Below are 15,399 nucleotides of genomic sequence, written 5' to 3'. Positions count from 1 at the left end.
GTCACCCGTACATACTAAATGGTAAAACACTCGGTAACACTGACATGGAAATGGATCTAGGAATTTTAATAAACTGCAAACTAAGCTGAAAAAAACAGTTTCAGGCAGCTGCTGCCAAGGCCAATAAGATAATGGGTTGCATCAAAAGGGGCATAGATGCCCGTGATGAGAACATAGTCCTACCACTTTACAAACGCTAGTCAGACCACACATGGAGTACTGTATACAGTTCTAGGCTCCTGTGAACAAGGCAGACATAGCAGAGCTGGAGAGGGTCCAGAGGAGGGCAACTAAAGTAATAGCTGGAATGGGGGGACTACAGTACCCTGAAAGATTATCAAAATTAGGGTTATTCACTATAGAAAAAAGACGACTGAGGAGAAATCTAATTACTATGTATAAATATATCAGGGGGCAGTACAGAGATCTATCCCATCATCTATTTATCCCCAGGACTGTGACTAGGGGACATCCTCTGCGTCTGGAGGAAAGAAGGTTTATACACAAACATAGAAAAGGATTCTTTACAGTAAGAGCAGGGAGACTATGGAACTCTCTGCCTGAGGAGGTGGTGATGGTGAGTACAATAAAGGAATTCAAGAGGGGCCTGGATGTATTTCTGGAGCGTAATTTTTTGCCTTCCTCTGGATCAACTTGCAGGATAACAGGCCGAACTGGATGGACAAATGTCTTTTTTCGGCCTTATCTACTATGTTACCCTCGACTGAATAAGTTGGGAACCATGACCTCTTCAGCCCAAATGGTGTGATGGCTGTACTGTGGCCTGGTCAAGTCTGATTTTCATCAGTTTTCTAGGTATCAAAGAAACTGGAGGAAAAATTCAGGCCAGCCTGAACCTCCAAGGAAAGCACAGGGTATCCACAGCCAAGGAATTGTCCTTTTGATAAAGGGAAATGAATGTTTCCATCTTTGCATTGAACCTGATTGCCAAGAGAGAAATCTCTGGTACTTCCCACATCTTGGCGATCTGCTTCAAGATTCGGAAACCATTCTCATGGAACCACTAGATCTTGACTCTGTTGGTCAGCAACAAAGTTGAGGGAATGTCAAATAAGTACAGCAGACAGATGGGTCACATCCAGTTCTGTCTATGCCATGATCCTTCTCACTTTCTTAAGAAAGGGTTCTGATATTGTGCCATCTGGCCTGTAATATTGTCCTGTCTCACACACTGCTTCCCCCTTGAGTCTGTAGAGTGACTCAGATAGCATCTTCTATATCATTAAATTCTTTGAGAAGAGAGACTTCTCAAGGGACTCCAAGAGCATACTAACTGTATGCTTCTCCAGCTGGATCACGGAACACTTGTCTCTGAGATGTTTCTACCATCTGAGGGATTGACAAGCTTGAAATGACAGGGTGCAACTACCATTACAATAAATGTTTTGTGACATACAGTAGATACCACTTAATATCACAGAACAGTGATACCTGCAATTATAATAAGCCATGCAATATTATGAAAGCATTATTTATGTTCAATTCCATTTAACATCCTGACATAACTGTATGTCTCAAGTTTATGGGGAGCTGTAACCCGAGCCTGTCCCATAAACAGTCTGGCTGCTGTGGCTGGGATAATAGATAACTTCATTCCCAGCAGATTAATTAATTGGTATTACCTAGTCTAAAACTATCCAACTATTAAAATGTAAAATTATGTATCATTTACACTGAACACAGTAGCAGAAAAAAAATTTCAAAATGGCTGTCATGCTGTTGTTTGGTCACCTCACTCCGACAAAAAATGAACAAAAAGTGATCAAAAAATCCTATGTACTCCAAAAAAACAGCTCTGTAGTCTAAAAAAAGTATAGCAGTCAGAAAATGGCAATGCAAAGAATTTTGTTTATGTTTTTATTTATTTTTTATGTAGAAAAACTTAATAAAATCTATCCAAATTTGGTGTCGCCATAATGGTACCAATTATTGGACCAGTAGTCATGTCATTTTTAGCGCACAGTGAACGCTGTAACCACAAAGTCCCCAAAAAATTGCAGAATTTCAGTTTCCAATTTCACCCCACAAAGAATATTTTTCCATTTTTCTATATAAGATATCATACGTTAAATCATTAAAAACTAATAAAATAAAATAAAAACTTGTGACTGCGAAAGGAAAATGAAAAAAGTTATGTATCTTGGAAAGCAGGAAGGAAAATACAAAAACAAAAATTGGCCTGGTCATTAAGAGGTTTACCATACACTGCAATACCGTAGAAAACTGAGAACTGTGCTTGGCTATTTTTCGAAGGTCCAATAGAGATGATTGGAGTGGCGCACTATGCCCATCCTTTAGTTTTGTTTACTTTTGGGGTCCTGCAGTGTACGAGACCCCCTTTCTCGTGATCAGTGGGGACCCCCACTGATGTAATAGTTAGCTCCTAATTGGATATGTTCTTACTATGATGAAAACAATTGTCTACTATTGGTCCATGAGTGTGACTTCATCAAGGATCCTTTAGAAGTAAGATGTGGCTGGTACAGATAATTTAATGGTCAGGGGACCTGTGACTTGTAATCACAAGGCATTGTTAAGCAGCAGGTCCTGCAATGAAGCTCCACACCTTTCCTAAAATCTGAAAAGTTACAATGGTTTATACCCTGTGTGAGTTCTCTGATGTCTAAGAAGACCTGATTTCAGACTAAAACATTTTCCACATTCTAAGCATGAAAATGGCTTCTCTCCCGTGTGAGTTCTGTGATGACAAAGCAGATCGTTTTTATAGGTAAAACATGTTCCACATTCTGAGCATGAATACAGCTTCTCTCCTGTGTGAATTCTTAAATGTTCCCTAAAAATCGATTTCTTATGTAAAAGTTTCCCACATTCAGGACATACAAATAAATTCTCTCCTGTGTGAGTTCTTAGATGGTCCCTAAGATTTGAACTCTGACGAAAACCCTTCCCACATTCAGGACATACAAATGGTTTCTCTCCCGTGTGAGTTCTCTGATGTCTATCAAGATCTGATTTTTGACTAAAGCATTTCCCACATTCTGAGCATGAAAATGGCTTCTCTCTTTTGTGAGATCTCTGATGAAAAAGAAGAGATGATTTCCAACTAAAACATTTTCCACATTCTGAGCATGAAAACGGCTTCTCTCTTTTGTGAGTTCTCTGATGATGAAGAAGAGCTACTTTACGGATAAAACATTTCCCACATTCTGAGCATGAAAATGGTTTCTCTCCTGTGTGAAGTCTTAGATGTTCCACAAGAGATGATTTCCTACTAAAACACTTCCCACATTCAGAACATGAAAATGACTTCTCTCCTGCACGATTTCTCTGTCTGTCAAGATCTGATTTTTGATTAAAACATTTCCCACATTGTGAAATCTGATGATTAAGAAGAGCTATGTTATTGGCAAAACATTTCCCACATTCTGAGCATGAATATGGCTTCTCTCCTATGTGAATTCTCTGATGTCCAACTAGAATGAATTGACTGGTAGAAGATTTTCCACATTCTGAGTATGAAAATGAAATTTTATCTCTGTGATTTCTCTCATGCAAAGAAAGATTAGATTCCTTTTTTAACTCTTTCTCACATGGAAATATTTTACCACGTTTCTGTTTAGTTCTTGTTCTGCCAATCAGTGATAGATTAGATGACGGTTTCTTGTGATCAGCAGTATCGGTAGATAGATATTCACTGTGAAGGACTGAGGGTACATTAGGAGTTATTGAATTAGCTTGTGTGGAATTGTAATCTTCTGCTTCATGATAGGGAGATAAATGGAGATGTCCATGGGCATCGATTATCCTGTCTTTACCTGGAAATGAAACAAAATGTTCTTATTTTCCCAAGAAAAGTAATTCATCTTTAAATTAAGCAATCAAGATTTACTGAGACAATAGCAAACCATGAAACAAACTATATAATAGATGTATGAAAAGGATAATGTACAGTTTTAGTAAGTAAATCACATGCACTTGTAAGAAAACGGGAAGAAAGACCATAAAAAACACAAAAAAAAAAAAAAAAAATCTAGAACTGTTTTGCACAAAAAGTTAAGATTTTTCCCTTTTATTCCACACTCGCCATTTTCCTAAAAGTGGGCATGGTCTACTCGACCAATAGATTTAAATCTATATTTCAGTTTCTGGTGCACTTACCTCCTGGGGTGTGCCAGAATTATTAAGAGAATTGTGCCCCTTAAACGCACTTTCCACTCAGACCAGCGTTTGAAGCACTAGTAATTTTCCCCATGGTGTTCATGAGTAATTTTCGGCAGAGGTCCCAGAATATATAGTGCATTTGGAAAATCTTCAGAACCTTTTAATTTTTTCGGGATTGCGCTAAAGCAAAAATAAAATAAAAATCTAGTTCTCACTATCAATCTGCACTTAATACCGCTTAATGAGAAAGTGAAAACAGAATTTTAGAAATGTTTTCAAATTGTTTAAGAAAAGAAAAACTAAAATTTGGCATGGACTTAAGTATTCAGACACTTAGACATGACATTTAGCTCTGGGGCCTCCCATTTCTCTTGATCATCTTTGAGATGTTTTTACACCTTGAATGGAGTCACCTATGGTAAAATCTGTTGATTGGACATGATCTGGACGAACACAAGTCTATATAAGGTCTTACAGCATATTGGAGCAAAAACCAAGCCATGGGGAAAAAAGAACTGCCTGTAGAGCTCAGAGACAGGATAGTGTGGAAGCACAGATCTGGAGAAGGGGGACAAAAATCATTTCTGCTGCACTGAAGGTTCCCAAGAGCAAAGTGGCCTCCATAATTCTTAAATTTAAGAAGTTTGGAACAACTAGAACTCTTCCTAAAGCCAGTCTTGGACTGGCCCACAGGGGAACAGGTGAATCTCCCGGTGGGCCCCGAAACAAGGTTGGGCCCCTAGTCTCCACACCTTGGACATGGCACAGTAGATTGACTGGGTAGATTATTTCAGAGACTACCCAGTTTATTATTATCAATGCATCGGTTGGCAGAGAAGACTTATAGGTACAGAGGCAGGCCAGATAGTGTCATCTTTCCCCCGTGACTTGCCCTCTTGAAGTCGCTGAAGAGACCCCATAATCAATAGTTTTGAGTGTCTTGCTGCTGCCTGCCACTGTGTGAGCAGATAGTAATTGCATATAGGTTTACATTGGGCCCTAGGCACCATAATTCTTAAATTTAAGAAGTCTGGAACAACTAGAACTTTTCCTAAAGCCAGTCTTGGACTGGCCCACAGGGGAACAGGTGAATCTCCGGTGGGCCCCGAAGCAAGGTTGGGCCCCTAGTCTCCACACCTTGGACATGGCACAGTAGATTGACTGGGTAGATTGTTTCAGAGACTACCCAGTTTATTATTATCAATGCATCGGTTGGCAGAGAAGACTTATAGGTACAGAGGCAGGCCAGATAGTGTCATCTTTCCCCCGTGACTTGCCCTCTTGAATTCGCTGAAGAGACCCCATAATCAATAGTTTTGAGTGTTGCTGCTGCCTGACGCTGTGTGAGCAGATAGTAATTGCATATAGGTTTACATTCTGGTGGGCCCTAGGCACCCTAGTTCAACACTGCCTAAAGCTATCTGCCCCTCCAAACTAAGTAACCAGGAGAGAAGGACTTTGGTAAGAGAGGTGACCAAGAACCCAATGGTCACTGTGGCTGAGCTTCAAAGATCCTGTGTGCAGATGGGAGAAACTTCAACTATTACTGCAGCACTCCACAAATGTTGGCTTTATGACAGAGTGCCCAGAAAGAAGCCTCTCCTCAGTAAAAGACACATGAAAGCTCACCTAGAGTTTGCAAAAAGGCACCTAAAGAACTATGAGACTGTGAGAAACAAGATTTAACTTTTTGGCATCAATTCTAAGTGTCATATCTGGAGGAAACCAGGCAATGCTCATCACCTGCCCAATATCATCCCTACAGGAAAAGCATGATGGTGGCAGCATCATGCTGTGGGGTTGTTTTTCAGTGGCTGGGACAGGGAGATTGGTCAGGGTTGAGGGGAAACTGAATGATGCAAAGTACACAGCAAATACAGAACAGTAGTGGCTTAGGGGCAACTCTGTCAATATCCTTGAGTGGCCCAGCGAGAGCTCTGACTAGAGCCCAATCAAACACCTCTGGAGAGACCTGAAAATGGCTGTCCACCGATGTCTCCCATCCAACCTGACAGAGCTGGAGAGGATCTGCAGAGAAGAATGGCAGAAAATCCCCAAATCCAGTTGTGCAAACCTTGTGGCATCATCTCCAAGAAGACTGGAGGCTGGAATCACTGTCAAAGGGGCTTCAGAGATGTCCTGAGTACAGGGGCTGAAGACTTATGTCCTGAGTACAGGGGCTGAAGACTTTTATGTCAATGCAGGATTTTAGTTTTTCAAGAAATTAGCAAAGATTTGTTTTCACTTTCAATTTTTTTTTATTTTAGCACAAGGCCACAACATAACAAAATGTGAAAAAAGTGAAAAGGTGTGAAGACTTTCCGAATACATTGTAATCCTTTGTAAGGGTAGATATTCTATACAGATCATACAACAAAGTTTAAAACAATTGAAGAAAGTCCACATAAAAGGTATATTATAGATATAACAAGGCCACACATCACTATATATATCACTGTATATAAAATGACGGTGCTCCATACTTACTGTGATTTTGGAAAAGCACATGAAAAACTGCATTGCATCCACATGAGAACATAAGGGAGCTCTGTCACATTTTTTGTAAAGGGGTATTCGACTGCATTTTTACATTTACACCACCTACCACCAAAGTGGCTACTGCTGACGGCTTGTATTTGACCTCTCTGCTGCCCATTTAGACCAACCTACAATGAGCCCACCTTTAGTTTTTTTTTCCAGGGCCACTTTAATTTTCAAGCTGCCCCTGAAGCCCATCTAAGGCTCTGTTCACACCACCTATCACCCAATCACTCCCACTGGCAGACCTGTTGTTTTTGCCTGACAGCACTGGTTTTTGTCTTCTCTCTTCCAGGAGGACACTCACACACATAGAGAGGGTACTGGACGGCACTCCAAGATCTCCATATAGTGCTGCTGTACCTCAAAGGACACCAGGGCCTCAGAAATTGGTTCTGCAGTAGTCTCTCCAGTCACTGTCCGGACCATAGGAAACCATCCACTTGAAGCAGGTCTGCATTGCCACCCGCACTCCACTCGCATGTTTACTACTGACCTCTCTTGGTCGCTAAGAGCTCCAGCACCGGTGGTGTAAGAGCCCATTGGAGGCATGACTGACAAACAATAGCGTTCATTGATGAAAGCAGGTTCTGCACGGCCTTCTGACTGAACTACGGCTCCAAGTTGAGAGAGCTTGGAATGACCACAAGAGGATATCCAGCATCTGTATGACCGCTATCATGCCCGAGTGGCCGCCTGTATCACAGCCAAGGTAGTTGTCACCCAGTATTGTAATGTGAACCTGCCTCAACATACACCCTGCAACAGAACCCAACATGGGACTCCACCTTGTGTGATCAGTGACCAAGCACCACTAGAAGTTTATACTTCTGTCAATCTCAGCTCAATCACATTAAGTTTTCCAGGTGTTCTTTTTATATTTTTCATTAGTGTAGTTTTACGGGAAAAGTTTCTGTATAACTTATATACTATCTTATTTATTAAAATCTCTGCTCTTTCTGAGCTCAGTAGCCATCTAAAAGGTCCCATCTATATGTACACACTTATACAGGGAAGGCTGTCCACTCATTTTGCCACTGAGCTCAGAAATAAAATACAAGTACAAAAATACAAAATACAAGTTATAATAAATTGTGCTGCATTTCTACATTCTCGGTAAAGCTATGGCCAAAGAAAGAAAAGAATACATTAAAGGCAACCTGTCACAATGAACATGGTGTCTGAGCTGCAGGCAGCAGGTTATAGAGCAGGAGGAGCTGAGCAGATTGATATATAGCTTTATGGGGGATGGGGGGGAAGAAGATTCAGTAACACTTGTAACTTATTAATTTTATATCTGTGCTCTTTTTGGGCTTTGAAGTCCAGGAGGCGGTCCTATCAGTGATTGACAGCTCTTTTTGGGCTTTGAAGTCCAGGAGGCGGTCCTATCAGTGATTGACAGCCTTCCATCTATGACTGTGTATATAGAGATAGCAAAGATATAAAATGAATAAGTTACAAGTGTTACTGAATCTTTTCCCATAAAACTATATATCAATCTGCTCAGCTCCTCCTGCTCTACAGTCATGGCCAAAAGTTTTGAGAATTACATAAATATTGGAAATTGGAAAAGTTGCTGCTTAAGTTTTTATAATAGCAATTTGCATATACTCCAGAATGTTATGAAGAGTGATCAGATGAATTGCATAGTCCTTCTTTGCCATGAAAATTTACTTAATCCCAAAAAAACCTTTTCACTGCATTTCATTGCTGTCATTAAAGGACCTGCTGAGATCATTTCACTAATCGTCTTGTTTACTCAGGTGAGAATGTTGACGAGCACAAGGCTGGAGATCATTATGTCAGGCTGATTGGGTTAAAATGGCAGACTTGACATGTTAAAAGGAGGGTGATGCTTGAAATCATTGTTCTTCCATTGTTAACCATGGTGACCTGCAAAGAAATGCGTGCAGCCATCATTGCGTTGCATAAAAATGGCTTCACAGGCAAGGATATTGTGGCTACTAAGATTGCCCCTCAATCAACAATTTATAGGATCATCAAGAACTTCAAGGAAAGAGGTTCAATTCTTGTTAAGAAGGCTTCAGGGCGTACAAGAAAGTCCAGCAAGCGCCAGGATCGTCTCCTAAAGAGGATACAGCTGCGGGATCGGAGTGCCACCAGTGCAGAGCTTGCTCAGGAATGGCAGCAGGCAGGTGTGAGCGCATCTGCACGCACAGTGAGGCCAAGACTTTTGGAAGATGGCCTGGTGTCAAGAAGGGCAGCAAAGAAGCCACTTCTCTCCAAAAAAAACATCAGGGACAGATTGATCTTCTGCACAAAGTATGGTGAATGGACTGCTGAGGACTGGGGCAAAGTCATATTCTCCGATGAAGCCTCTTTCCGATTGTTTGGGGCATCTGGAAAAAGGCTTGTCCGGAGAAGAAAAGGTGAGCACTACCATCAGTCCTGTGTCATGCCAACAGTAAAGCATCCTGAGACCATTCATGTGTGGGGTTGCTTCTCATCCAAGGGAGTGGGCTCACTCACAATTTTGCCCAAAAACACAGCCATGAATAAAGAATGGTACCAAAACACCCTCCAACAGCAACTTCTTCCAACAATCCAACAACAGTTTGGTGAAGAACAATGCATTTTCCAGCACGATGGAGCACCGTGCCATAAGGCAAAAGTGATAACTAAGTGGCTCGGGGACCAAAACGTTGACATTTTGGGTCCATGGCCTGGAAACTCCCCAGATCTTAATCCCATTGAGAACTTGTGGTCAATCCTCAAGAGGCGGGTGGACAAACAAAAACCCACTAATTCTGTCAAACTCCAAGAAGTAATTATGAAAGAATGGATTGCTATCAGTCAGGAATTGGCCCAGAAGTTGATTGAGAGCATGCCCAGTCGGATTGCAGAGGTCCTGAAAAAGAAGGGCCAACACTGCAAATACTGACTCTTTGTATAAATGTCATGTAATTGTCGAAAACAGCCTTTGAAACGTATGAAGTGCGTGTAATTATATTTCACTACATCACAGAAACAACTGAAACAAAGATCTAAAAGCAGTTTAGCAGCAAACTTTGTGAAAACTAATATTTGTGTCATTCTCAAAACTTTTGGCCACGACTGTAAAACCTGCTGCCTGCAGCCCAGACACCATGTTCATTGTGACAGGTTCCCTACACCTCCGTGGTCATGGAGCTAATCACCGACTCAGCAAGCAACCTGCAATATGTAGGAAGGACAACAAGGAGTTCTGATGTTCTCATTACAGAAGGAGAAAGATGTCACTGTAGTATCTGCATATTTAACCCCTTCCGGACCCTGCCATTTTTCACCTTAAGGACCAGGCCATTTTTTGCAAATCTGACATGTGTCACTTTACGTGGTGATGTTTTCTTATCACATATTGTACTTCATGACAGTGGTAAATTTGAGTCAAAATATTTCGTTTTTATTTACCAATATTTGCAATTTTCAAAGTTTCAATTTCTCTGCTTTTAAAACAGATAGTGATACCTCCTAAAATAGTTATCACTTTACATTTACCATATGTCTACTTCATGTTTGGATCATTTTGTAAATGACATTTAATTTTTTTGGGACGTTAGAAGGCTTAGAAGTTTAGAAGCAAATCTTAAAATGTTTAAGAAAATTTCCAAAAAACAAATTTTAAGGACCAGTTCAGGTCTGAAGTCACTTTGTGGGGCTTACATAGTAGAAACCACCCATAAATGGCCCCATTTTAGAAACTACACCCCTCAAGGCATTAAAAACTGATTTTACAAACGTTGTTAACCTTTTAGGTGTTCCACAAAAATTAAAGGAGTAGATGAAAATGTACCGTATTTTCCGGCGTATAAGACGACTTTCTAACACTAGAAATTCTTTTCAAAAGTCGGGGGTCATCTTATACGCAGGGTATAAGGTGTAAACTCAGATCCGATGGTATATTCTAACCCCCAGGCGTTCCCATGGTGACGGGGACGCTTGCCTGGGGGTTAGAATATACAGGGCTGGCTCTGGCCGCAATACAAGTCACAGCGCTCTCCGCTCTGACTCTGCTGTGCTACTCTACACCGGCCCCGCCGCTCACAGGAGTATACATTTATAAACTGTGATCGGTATCCTGCAGTAACTTTAACTTTAAATCAGCGCTCATCTCTTTACTACCTTACACTCAGCTCCGGTAACAGGCAGTGCGGGTGGCGCTCACTCACTGACGTCACGCGCCTGCTCCTCCCACTAGGCGGTGCATGCACGTGACGTCAGTGAGTGAGCGCTGCCGCCCGCACTGCCTGTTACCGGAGCTGAGTATAAGGTAGTAAAGAGATAAGCGCTGATTTAAAGTTAAAGTTACTGCAGGATACGGATTACAGTTTATAAATGTATACTCCTGTGAGCGGCGGGGAGGGGGATCTGTGGATGGCACTGTTATAGGGAGGGGGATCTGTGGATGGCACTGTTATAGGGAGGGGGATCTGTGGATGGCACTGTTATAGGGAGGGGGATCTGTGGATGGCACTGTTATAGGGAGGGGGATCTGTGGATGACACATATAGCATAAGATGCTATATAGTGTCATCCATAGATCCCCCCCATAGCAGTGTAATCCACTGATCCCCCTCCCCATAACAGTGCCATCCACAGATCCCCTCCCCATAACAGTGACATCCACTGATCCCCCTCCCATAACAGTGCCATCCACTGATCCCCCTCCCCATAACAGTGCCATCTACAGACCCCCCCCCCCCCCCAATAACAGTGCTATCCACAGATCCCCTTCAAAAACAGTGCCATCCACTGATCCCCCTCCCCATAACAGTGCCATCCACTGATCCCCTCCCCATAACAGTGCCATCCACAGATACCACCCCAATAACAGTGCCACCCACAGATCCCCTCCAAAAACAGTGCCATCCACTGATCCCCCTCCCCATAACAGTGCCATCCACTGATCCCCCTCCCCATAACAGTGCCATCCACAGATTCCCCCCCCATAACAGTGCCATCCACAGATCCCCTCCATAACAGTGCCATCCACAGATCCCCTCCATAACAGTGCCATCCACAGATCCCCTCCATAACAATGCCATCCACAGATCCCCTCCATAACAGTGCCATCCACAGATCCCCTCCATAACAGTGCCATCCACAGATCCCCTCCATAACAGTGCCATCCACAGATCCCCTCCATAACAGTGCCATCCACAGATCCCCCATGGCAATGGACCCACCATCTTTTCCCACTTCCTAGTAGTTCCTATGTGGGAAACTGGGAATGGGAAAAGAAAAAGATAGGTTACCATGGCAGCCAGGATGCTACTGAAGCCCTGGCTGCCATGGTCAGTTCCCTGGACTGGAGAAGATCGTCTTGGAGACAGGGAGGGCTGGGCAGGCAGGGGTAGTCTTATACGGCGAATATAGCCAAAACCCTATATTTTAAATGGAAAAGTTAGGGGTCGTCTTATGCGCCCAGTCATCTTATACGCAGTAGATGAAATTTCAGAATTTCACTTTTTTGGCAGATTTTCCATTTTAATCCATTTTTTCCAGTAACAAAGCAAGGGTTAACAGCCAAACAAAACTCATTATTTATGGCCCTGATTCTGTAGTTTACAGAAACACCCCATATGTGATCGTAAACTGCTGTACGGACACACGGCAGGGTGCAGAAGGAAAGGAACGCCATATGGTTTTTGGAGGGCAGATTTCACTGGGATAATTTTAAGTTGACATGTCACATTTGAAGACCCCTGATGCACCCCTAGAGTAGAAACTACAAAAAAGTGAGCCCATTTTGGAAACTACATTAAGGATAAGGTGGCAGTTTTGTTGGTACTATTTTAGGGTACATATGATTTTTGGTTGCTCTATATTACACTTTTTGTGAGGCAAGGTAACAAAAATAGCTGTTTTGGCACTGTTTTTAGTTTTGTTTTATTACAATTTTCATCTGACAGGTTAGATCATGTGGTATTTTTATAGCGCAGGTTGTTACGGACGCGACAATACCAAATATGACTACTTTTTTTGGTTGTTTGTTTCAGTTTTACATAATAAAGCATTTTTGAAAAAAATGATTTATTTAGTGTCTTCATATTCTGAAAGCCATTGTTTTTTTTGGGTGACTGTCTTATGAAGGGTCTCATTTTTTGCAGGATGAGATGACGGTTTGATTGGTACCATTTTGGGTTGCGTAAGACTTTTTGATCGCTTTGTATTACACTTTTGTGATGTAAGGTGACAAAAAATGCCTTTTTTTTACACAGTTTTTATTTTTTTACGGTGTTCATCTGAGGGGTTAGTTCATGTGATATTTTTATACAGCAGGTTCTTACGGACGCAGCAATACCAAATATGTCTACTTTTTTTTAATTTTATTTAAGTTTTACACAATAACAGCATTTTTGAAACAAACAAATCATCTTTTAGTGTCTCTATATTATGAGAGCCATAGTTTTTTTAATTTTTGCCCAATTATTTTATGTAGGGGCTCATTTTTTGAGGGATGAGGTGACGGTTTGATTGGTACTATTTTGGGGGGCGCTTAGTGTTGCAATTTTTGTGATGTAAGGTGACAAGAAAATTATTGTTTTAGCACAGGTTTTTTTTTTTCCACGGCGTTCAGGTGAGGGGGTGGATCATGTGATATTTTTGTAAAGCTGGTCGTTACGGACGCGGAAATACCCAATATGTATTTTTTCTTTACAATTTTATATGTTTTATTTAGGGCCTTTTTTTTTTTTTTACTTGAAAACCCCTTTATTTTTTTAACATTTTTTTTTTTTGTCCCACTCTGGGACTTCTGGGGTCTGTTCCCCTCTGCAATGCATTACAATACAATCTGTATTGTAATGCATTGGCTGTCAGCTTTTATGCTGACAACCTGCCTGTGAGAACCAGCCTAAGGGGCTCGATCTCAAAGGCTTTCGTAGGAGGCAAGCCCCCGATGCCTATGGAAGGCATAGGGCTTGCCTTTTCTGCCATCGGGTCCTCGCCACTGCAGCATGGGGACCCGATGGGGAAGCAGAGGGCACCCATACCCTCCGCGAACCCTCTGCATGCAGTGGTCAGCTTTGACCGCGGCATACAAGGGACTAACACGCCGGCATCTGTGTTTTCACCGATGCTGGCGTATGCAGCAGGGGCACGGCTGTCAGTGACTGCTGGGTCCGTGCCGCTGATCTGGCGGGCGCAGCTCCTGCACCCGCCCGATCAGCCCGCTGTACATGTACGGCACTGGTCCTTAAGTCACGTCCACCAGCGCGTAGCGGGTTCTTAAGGGGTTAGTGATGGGGACGTTTCGTCCTTTTCCATTCAGGGAATCGAAACAATGAGCTCCTCGACGTGTGAAGGGGTCTACAGACGAAAATTATTTAATTGTGTGAAATTCTGGATGTTTGTTTTAATTACTCCCATTCCTCATGGTCTCAATCGAAGACGAGGTTCAATCCAGAGTTATCTACTGCCGCATCTATTTATTCCGTACTGATACACTATGGGGGTCATTTACTAAAGATCGGTGTTTCGCACGCACTCCTCTCAATAAATTTGCACATCTTTTGCTCTCCATATGCCAGAACTGAAAACTACTCAAGCCAGACTCTGCACTAGATTTCTGGTGTACGTGTTGTTAAATCAGTTGCACCGCGGAGGTCACACCCACGGCCTGCCTCCTCCTGCTCAAGGACAAGTGACAAAGAGTGTCAGAAAAAGACAAAAATTAAAAAATTTTGCAACTGCAATAAATTGTGGGACTTTTCTGCACTAAAAACTGGCATAGAGCTATGATGAATGACGCCTTATGTATTTATATGTCTGTTCAGTGTATTACTGTATCTCACTTTCCATTTGTTATACTGTTATCTGATCCATACAGTGCACATCTGTGTTTAGTTCATTGCTTATAGAGGTCACATGGCAGCTCGGGGTGGTACCTGTATATACTTCTGCACAACATGTGGTCCTCTGTGTAGCACCTTGTGCACCTATGTCTACCACATGACTTTGTTGGGAAATTGCCACTGGCTACAATCTTGTTTTATACTATTACATGTATGTATATGATGGGACTAAGGGCCCCATATTTGGCCTGAAATACACAGGCGATTGTGTCTGTGTTGGATCTTATTTGGATATATCATAAAGCCTGAAGTTTTATTATGTTCTCCGGATGTTGAACCGTCTTCATTATCCTATAGGAAACACACACAGTGACTGAATACATTGTCTATATGTGATGATCAGATGATGGAGGAATCTGACTCTCAGGACTGTTCTCTCCTCTACAGTCATGGAAGGTCTCCTCTTACCCGGTGACGTGAGGGACTGGGGATTCTCCATCATGACGTCCTTGTACAGATCCTTGTGTTCTTCTAAATACTCCCACTCCTCCATGGAGAAATAGACAGCGACATCCTGACACCTTATAGGAACCTGACAACACAAGGACACAGTCATTACCAGACACCTCCCTTGGCGTTATTGTATAATGTCCCAGCATTCCCAGCAGCGCTCACCTCTCCGCTCAGCAGCTCAGTGATCCTGGTGGTAAGTTCTAGGATCTTCTGCTCATGTATCAGGGAATGAGGTGGAGGCTCGGTGCTGGGGCTCTGGGTCCTGCTCCATCCTCCTGACACACGGGGTGTCACACACTCACCAGACGACTTCTTCACTACTGTGTAATCCTGTGTATGGGGAGACGCCGATCACTACAGAGATTCTAAGAGTCCTTCACCTTTCTAGTCATTTCTCTGGTTTATTACT

General features: G+C 42.3%; 1 protein-coding gene across 1 annotated transcript in view; it reads right to left on the bottom strand.

The window, feature by feature from the left end:
* LOC120999367 (zinc finger protein 615-like) overlaps positions 1–15,180 on the bottom strand; it is a 44,626-nt gene extending 29,446 nt beyond the window's left edge. Inside the window, exons 1-3 of the mRNA XM_040430236.1 lie at positions 15,153–15,180; positions 14,946–15,069; positions 3,351–3,797 (exon numbers count right to left, since the gene is read on the bottom strand). Of these exons, the coding sequence (XP_040286170.1) occupies positions 3,351–3,797; positions 14,946–15,030 (532 nt within the window). The 5' untranslated portion in view covers positions 15,031–15,069; positions 15,153–15,180. The remainder of the gene's footprint in view (positions 1–3,350; positions 3,798–14,945; positions 15,070–15,152) is intronic.
* Positions 15,181–15,399: the final 219 nt, after the last annotated feature.

This window comes from Bufo bufo, chromosome 4, assembly GCF_905171765.1.
Source record: "Bufo bufo chromosome 4, aBufBuf1.1, whole genome shotgun sequence".
Lineage (NCBI taxonomy): Eukaryota > Metazoa > Chordata > Amphibia > Anura > Bufonidae > Bufo > Bufo bufo.
Note: the sequence above shows the minus strand (reverse complement) of the source record. Positions and strands in the feature narration are given on the sequence as shown.